Raw genomic sequence first — 8,153 nt, 5'->3', positions numbered from 1 at the left:
TTATTTTCCCTTCCTTTTCTGTCTTATTAAACTGTCTTTATCTCAACCCACAAATTTTACTTTTTTTCTTTTTTTTTCCCATCTTCCCCTCATCCCATTGTTGGGGGGGAGTGAGCAAACGGCTGTGTGGTGTTTAGCTGCCTGCTGGCTTAAACCACAACATCCAGCTATGGTGTCATTAAGGATGTATATCGGGGGTGGTCATTCTCAAAGCATATCTATAATGATGGATACATTTTGCTGTAAAGTACGTAGATTACAGTTTAATAACATGTGGCATTAGATCTGGTCTGTGTCTTGTTGGCTTTGAGCACAGACGTGACTATGCACATTAGAACATGTAACGGTGCCCTTAATTCCTCTATTCTTTATTTTATTCCCGATTTACCATCTCTTAGATACATCAGTGGAAGCTAAGACTGCTCAGCATTTTATCAGAGTACTCCCTTGCTCTTTTCTTTTTTTATGTGCAGCTGCTTCTATACTTGACCATGCTGGCAAAAATGTCTCTTCACTCTGGGGTCTGGTGCAGCTCCGGCTGTGATAGCAGTAGGAGATGAATGGATATGAAGAAGTCTGCAGTAGCTGCTATTATTACTAACAAGCACAGGGAGATGGTGAAAAGAACCTAAGGATATCCTTCCTGAATGACATACACCATGGAAAGCAAATAAGTAATACTCCTTGTAATAGACAAATAAATTTCTAAAGCCATTCTCTGTCATACCTAGCACTAGGACAAAACCTGATTTTTAAATCCAGCAGAAAAATGTTTGATCCTTTAAAGACACAGTTTTTATGTAATGCAAATAAAAGAAAAACTCCAGAATGCCATTGTATTATTTTAAATGTTATAAAAAAATACTCTTTAAACTTAAGAAAATAATGCTTGCCTGTTTCTTTGGCAATTACTGACATGTTTTCAGTAATTTTCTGTGCTTAGGATCTGGAATAACTTCCCCTAGTAAGAAATAGGAATCATATTAAGCAGAAGGAAGATTGCCATTGGCAACTTGACATAAAATTTTGCATTAATTTCAGAACAAGTTTCTGCAGAATCTAAGTGTCTTATATGTATGGTCTATTATTAATCTAATCTAGTTGATTTTTAACCTCTCATTTAAGAGACTTGAAGCATTTAATAAAATGCAAGCAGTTAAATTTGCTGGTTGTCTGATGATACATGAAGGATATATCTTACGTTAGAGGGTAGTAAGGATCAATAGTGTGGCCATCTCCAGTGCTAACGATACAGGAAAGGTTGCCAGAATATGGAGAGAGCAGCCAGTTCAAACCGACCGTGATATTTTCAAAGACAAAGCATGTATCTGTTACAACCAGCTGCAGACCTGTAAAACATGACAGAATTCAATGCCATTGTTTGTCTACGTTTCTTACATAATTCAATTAATTTTCATGTATTGAGAGCAGGCCTTCTCCAAAACAGAGCTGATACTGCTGCTAATTTGAGGGCATTAGTGGTGTGACAGGGAGCTGATTCTTTTCCGTACATAGTGGTCAAGATTCTTGTTGGAACATAATTTCATTTAAGTGTGTTTTATGTGTCTGAATTTCCTGGCTTTGTATCCTATCAAAACCCCTCAGTTAGGACAGGGAAACTACACTTTTGTGCCTATTTTTAGTGGTCACCACTCTTCCAGGTTCTTCCCTGAGGATGGAGCAGTGATTGTTAAGATAAATATCAATGGTCACAGTGTTACAGCAAAGAGCAGAACAGGCTCTTGGTGTTGACAGCCCCCTCCCACTTACCTTCCTTGCAGTGGTATTGAATAGACAAATAGCTTCCGGAAGCTGGACAAGGATCTCCAAAGAAAGTGCCATCCGCTGCCACCTGGCAGGCCTGAAGACCATGACACTGGCCTGGAAGGAAGGACCATTTTATATGAACTAGTGGGTTTTGTCTTTGACTGTCATAACGGCTCAGATGAGAGATGATTACAGAAACAAAAAGGGGAGGGGAAGCAATATCATGTCATTGATTTCTAGACAAACTCCCACATCACTTTTATTTTCATGTGCTGCTTATTGCCTGGTATTTCTTAGCACCGTTCCACTTTATTGGAATAAAGCTGGATTAGAGAGGGTAAAAAAAAAGGAGTTACGTGTTTTGTTTAATTTTGGCTGGAAGCCCAAAGAATCACCACAGGGACAGGCCATAGTCACTGCTTAGTCTGGCAAGCCGCGGAGCCCTGTAGTTCCAGCAGGCTGTGTACTCGACACATGGCAGGTAGCAGCAGATCCTTCCTGCCTTCCTGTCCCCATGGGTGCCAGCCTTTTCACCCCTCCTGGTTTGGAGTTAGGTTTGTATGGAAGTGTTCATCTCTGTCAAACCTAGGGTCTCCCGTGTTCATCAGGGAATTGGTGTGCCCACATATTTTCTTCACACAGTGAGAGGAACTCACTGAATGGAGAACTGAAATATTCTCCATTTGCTCCCTCTCTCCTTCTCTGAATCTTTGCTCCTCGCAAAATCCCTCCTTTCTATCCAGCCTCCTGTGGGAACCTCCTCCATGTCGGTTCTCTGCGATTCACTTCATTTTAGGAATAATCCACTTTCCTATTCACTAACTCTACTGAAATTCAGGATAAAATATTTTCGGAACCAGGAATTTTGGCACGTACTCTATGCTTCTGACAGGCAACGCCGTAAGATACTACCTGCTACTTCGTCTTTGACACTGATCCAGCTACAGTCTTCGTCTATATCATACTGGAGAGACGTCTCCGATGCACAGTAGTGAGGGGTCTTCCGTCCATAGAAGCTCTCTCCAATTTCAATAACTTCTCCTGACCCACATTGTACAGTAGCATTGTAATTATCACAAGCAATGCTCTGGCCAGATTCTAATAGGAGAAAAAAAAATCAGATTTAACTTTTTGAATTTCTGAAAAATCCTGCTACAATTCTCCTGCATATCCATTTTTTTTTGTTTCTCTTTCTTCCCTTTTCTCCCTTTTAAGCTAAACAATTATGAAAATGGAAAAAAAGAACAAAGAATAAAATATTTTTGCTTTTTTTAAATAAAAGAATAGATTTATGGTTTTTACTGCCTTAAACAAAAATTTGAGAACATTTTTAATAAACCAAAATATTTTAATTAAAAAGTATATTTTTGTGGAAAACACTTAGCGTTTGTTTGACCTGCAGTACTGGAAGGTTTAAAGTTACTCCTTACTTCCGAAAGAGCCTTGTGGCGGTGTCTGATTTGCGTGATATTCAGGTAATTGCTCTGGAGAATAGTTAACATATTAAGTATGGGACCTGATCCCATTTCTGCTACAGAGACACCTTTGTTCCTGTGTGATATTTGACTGACTTCATTCAGCAGGACTGCTCCAATGAATAAGGTCATATCTCTAAATGCATACACCTCATTCTTTGATTAATCTGGGACAGTTAATTATCTTTCAGAAATCTTAGTATCCTGGAGTAATCAGGATACTTAATACCCTGAAGAGGAGGGTGCGAAAGACTGCTCTCATATGGGAGTGTTGCAAAAGAATGTTTTTGTTTCAGCTGTCTCGGGTTTAAATACATTGTCCTCCAATTGCTGTTTTGATCATTCCCCTTAAGTACCTTGATTAACAGTGCCAATGTGTGCACACTGCAGTAATTGTGTGCTATTGTTATTTAAAGGCTAAATCTAAGCCTGGCTGTAACTATAGCAACATGATTAGTTTACAGATTAAAGCACTCTAAATAAGCTTGAAAAATAATTTGCTGTTAAATTCTAATATGGACTATAATCTCATGCATTTTTTTGTTCTTTACTTTGTATAGAGAATTCCCATAGTATTTGCTGTCTCAGCAACTTTTACATGGAAAAATGTACAGAATCTGGTTTGTGTTCCTATGTACAAACCCTGGTTCAATACGTATATTTTTACTACAATGAATTGCTAACCTACAGAGCACCAAATGGTAGAATAGAAATAATAAGAAATAATAATAAGGAAAGTTCTTACTTGTGTTGAGAAACACCAATAATGCTAGGATAGATTACCAAAGAAAGGATGAAGGCAGAACACTGGTTAGTTGTTTGTACACGTATACCTATCTCAGATGATCAAGTGGATAAGTTATCAGTTTCATCTGAAGTTTCAAACTCAGTGTGAACCAAGCCTCACAGTAGCTGTGTGTGAAGGTGTTAAGTATCACTATACCCATTTTACAGAGAGACAAACTTAAGCACTGTCAGGTTGCGGGAACATCCAAACATTCAACACCCAGGGAAACTAATGGAAATATTGCCCCTGTTTCTTTGAGATACTAGATCTAACTCCTTGCATGCAAAGCTGGTAAAAGAAGAGTCTACTCTGTTATTGAAATACGTATGTGTATTAGTGGACATGCACTGTAGATACTGAAAACAAGGCTATAATTGCCTCAATCTGTTCTCCGTTTCCTGGGTAATGGAATGATGGATGTAGTGTAGGATATCATTGTTGCTCAATAATGCAAACAGTCTTTGAATTTAATGGGCTTTAAGTTGGACCCTATGGTAACAGATGATAGTTTTCTTACAAACAGTTGTCTACTGTGGCTGTAATGGAAAAATAATTTTAGTCTGTTTTTGCAAGGAAAATAAGCTTAAGGGATTGTGCCGTCTGCCAATTTCCTCTCCCCCAATCATTTTTAATGTTAGTCATCTTCAGCCAAATTTGATGTATAGATATAAACCTCAAAACACCCTAAAATTTCATGAAAATCAATAGCTACATAGAAGAGAAAGAGCTACATCAGTGCCTCTATTAGGAGTAGGGATTATAATCCAATGTTGATCTGTTCCACGATGTGGGATTCAACTGGCCAGCATGTACAGCTGGAGCTCTGAGGCAGCTGCAGAACTGCAGGGGAGGGAGCTGAGGGAGGGAAAAGTATTTGCAGAGGTGGGATGCCCTGGGGGTATGGGGTGAACTGGGAGTGCTGAGGAGGAGGGTAGGGAGGGGATGGGGAACAGAAAATCAGGACAGGAAACAAAACTATTAGTTTTGCTGATTGTGGAATGACTTGTTAATTATGTCAGAAGTAGTACAGTACTGGACCAGGGTAGTAGCACTGCTAGGGCTTGTGGTAACCTGTACTTGCATACTGGATTCAAAGACTTTTTTTTATATTAGTGAGCCTACAGCCAGACTGTCCTTCCAGTGCTTGTGACCTTAGTTCTAGTTACAGTTTAAAATGCTTGGCTTATGTGCAAAGTGTGAGGAACACAAATTCCCCTCATATCTGTATGTTGAATGGGACGATATTGCCCACATTCCTTTCCAGGACTGTTTGTTCCAAGTCACAATTTAAGGGACACAATGTCTGTAGATACTCTGTCTGAGCACTAAAATGCCACGAGGAAGTACAGGTTCCTGTCTGCTTCCTTACCCTGGGGAAGCCCTCAAACTTCACCTGATGGAAGGGTCTGAGAAGAAACAAGAAAAACTTGCTCTCACTTTTGCTTACTCCAGGCTGCTAGGAGTGGTGTCTCTGGAAGCCTTGCTGTATTTTTGCTTCAGCTACAAATGGAAATTATTTTGGCACATATTTATGATTAAGAGTATGTTTACAGGGCAGTCATACATAGTCATACATGTCATACATGTCATACATGTTCCATACAGTCATACATGTCCCACCTAGCTCAGGTACTATGGTATTGTGGGAGTTTATTCTTGCAACCACACTATTATGCACTACTCAAATTGGCTTTAAACTAATACAAATGGAAATTATTTTGGCACATATTTATGATTAAGAGTATGTTTACAGGGCAGTCATACATAGTCATACATGTCATACATGTCATACATGTTCCATACAGTCATACATGTCCCACCTAGCTCAGGTACTATGGTATTGTGGGAGTTTATTCTTGCAACCACACTATTATGCACTACTCAAATAGGCTTTAAACTAGCTAGCTTACATCCACTGTAGCCATGGACTGCTACACATTTAGATTCACTCTCAGATCCATTTCTATTTTACTAGCCCTCTACTGGAAACCTGGACCTTAAGCATGAGGTCTGCTCAGCAGACCCTGAGCACCTACATCTCCCAGGGATTCCAGGGTTCTTCCTTTCTTTGCATCAGATCTTACATCAGCGCGCTGGAAAAAGAGCACCTGCTGGGGTTATATGGCTTTTTGCTTGTTCACTTTTAATAAGCTTTATTAAGTTATTGCACAGCCACTTTGAAAGCAACAAGGCAAGTTATGCACAGCTGTGAACATGGCATGCTCACTTCTCAACTCCAGCTGTTATGTATCTTACCAAACTCGCAAATGAAGTTGAATTCCTGGCTGCAATTTTCAGTCACACCCCACTGATACTTGGCATTCTTCAGGATGTATCCACATGTGGATGAGAAGGGAGATGGCTGATCCTTGTACCAGTTACTGTAGCTTATATTTGAAGTGTCCAGCCAAATCATTGACCCTGTGAACAAAGTAATCGTGTCCTGAATGTTTATTTTCCACAGTAACACAATTACAGAGTCAGAGCCTGCAGAGCAGGACTGTAGCCCTGCTCCTACTGAAGCAGAGGTGGTTTAGTCTGCATAGGGATCTTCAATTACATTTTATATTTAACCTGATATAATCACTAAAAGAGACACTGCCACTTCCCCCTGTGCTCGCAGCCTCCAGATTCCACCATTTCCCTTGCATCAGATCTTGCAGCACTTCCTAGTGTGATGCATTGGCTCAGCTTGCTCTTCCACTAGAGAACTAACCCAGCACATTTTTTTCACTGGGTCAGCAAGCTGATCTAATTCACCACCACAAGATCCAATGGAAAGGGTGACAAATGCAACTGGGAAGCAAAGCAGGCAATTAAAACATCTTAATATAAATCTGCAGTTACAGCAACAAAAGGCAGTGGCTTTTCACCAGATGCTTACAGAGGCACTGATTTGCATTTGTTGTCCCATTTAAGTAAGCATCATGGGCTGATACAGTTTTAAAGAAGACATGATTTCAAAATCACCTACCGTCAATAGTTTCATTCAGCAAGGAGTTTGAGATCAGTCCTATCCACCATTCCTGATCCTCAGCAATATGTTTTTGCAAGAACTCTTGAGTTTCCTCATTTTCAATAAAGACAAGGTGCCCGCCTCCTCTCTCACACCAGCTCTGGGCACTTGTGAAGGTATGCTGGAGTCTAACAAACTCATAGCATGAATGGTTGAAAGCTAGCTGGTACTTTGAGCAAGGGATTCCTTCATCAACCGTTGCCTCCTCCACAGCCAAGCATACAGCAAGAGAAATTAGAACTGCGATCCCAAGCCACATTCTCAGCTCAGTGCCCTGTGTGGTACTGGTCTTGCTCATCACATCACCACTCTTTTTGCTGCCTTCTTCAAAAGATTGAGATGTCGTCATCAGCATTTCTCCTTCCTCTTTGCTGCTTGCAACAATAGCAGCAATAGAACATGGAACAGATTGCTTCTAATATATAATGGTGATTGCATCTGAGGATACACACAACAAGTGTTGATGCTAAGTCACTGCAATGGCCATTGTGAGGCCTATTGTATAAATGTCTCATTCCATGTGATGTCAGTTTGAAGAGAAGACATTAGAGTAGTGCTTTCCTCATGAGCAGAGGAGATAAAGTTGATATATGCTGCTATTGGACACATGGGAAAGTGAGATAAAGCTCCTACATCAAAGGCATCATTGTGTGAACATTAAAGCTGGAGGTCTTTACAACAGCAACAACGAAGAGATACAATAGTAAGAATAAGAGGAGAATGAGGAAAATGAGAAACACAAGGAGTTATGAGATGGGAAAACACACAGTGCTCCTCTACATATGTTTAATTGTTTTGGATTGCTTTATTTTTAATAATTATTATTTGAGGTGCTTCTTTTGGATGCTAATTATTTGAGGTGCTTCTTTTGGATGCTAATGCAATGTCTACAATTATTGTATCATAGTCATTCTGTCCACCTGTTTACACATACGCAGGTTCATCTCAGTTGTCCCAAGTAAGCTTCATTTTGAAGCGTTGTGTCTATTTTGAATTCCACACCTCAAGTGAAATGCTTCCATCATCCCTTAAAAGCTAAGCTGCTTAACTATATAGAGCTACAGTATTCATACCTGCTAGGAGGTAGAAGGGAAGGCCAGAAGTTAAA

General features: G+C 39.9%; 1 protein-coding gene across 1 annotated transcript in view; it reads right to left on the bottom strand.

The window, feature by feature from the left end:
• The window catches only part of PKD1L2 (polycystin 1 like 2), a 46,825-nt gene extending 39,431 nt beyond the window's left edge, over nt 1-7,394 (bottom strand). The window contains 5 exon segments of the mRNA XM_009277338.1: nt 1,202-1,349; nt 1,771-1,881; nt 2,680-2,865; nt 6,286-6,450; nt 7,004-7,394. Coding sequence (XP_009275613.1) covers nt 1,202-1,349; nt 1,771-1,881; nt 2,680-2,865; nt 6,286-6,450; nt 7,004-7,394 — 1,001 coding nt within the window.
• Between the last annotated feature and the right edge of the window lie 759 nt (nt 7,395-8,153).

The sequence above is a fragment of the Aptenodytes forsteri genome, unplaced genomic scaffold (genome assembly GCF_000699145.1).
Source record: "Aptenodytes forsteri isolate BGI_AS27 unplaced genomic scaffold, ASM69914v1 Scaffold50, whole genome shotgun sequence".
NCBI classification, from domain to species: domain Eukaryota; kingdom Metazoa; phylum Chordata; class Aves; order Sphenisciformes; family Spheniscidae; genus Aptenodytes; species Aptenodytes forsteri.
The sequence above is the reverse complement of the archived record's forward strand: the minus strand, read 5'-3'. Positions and strand labels throughout refer to the sequence as shown.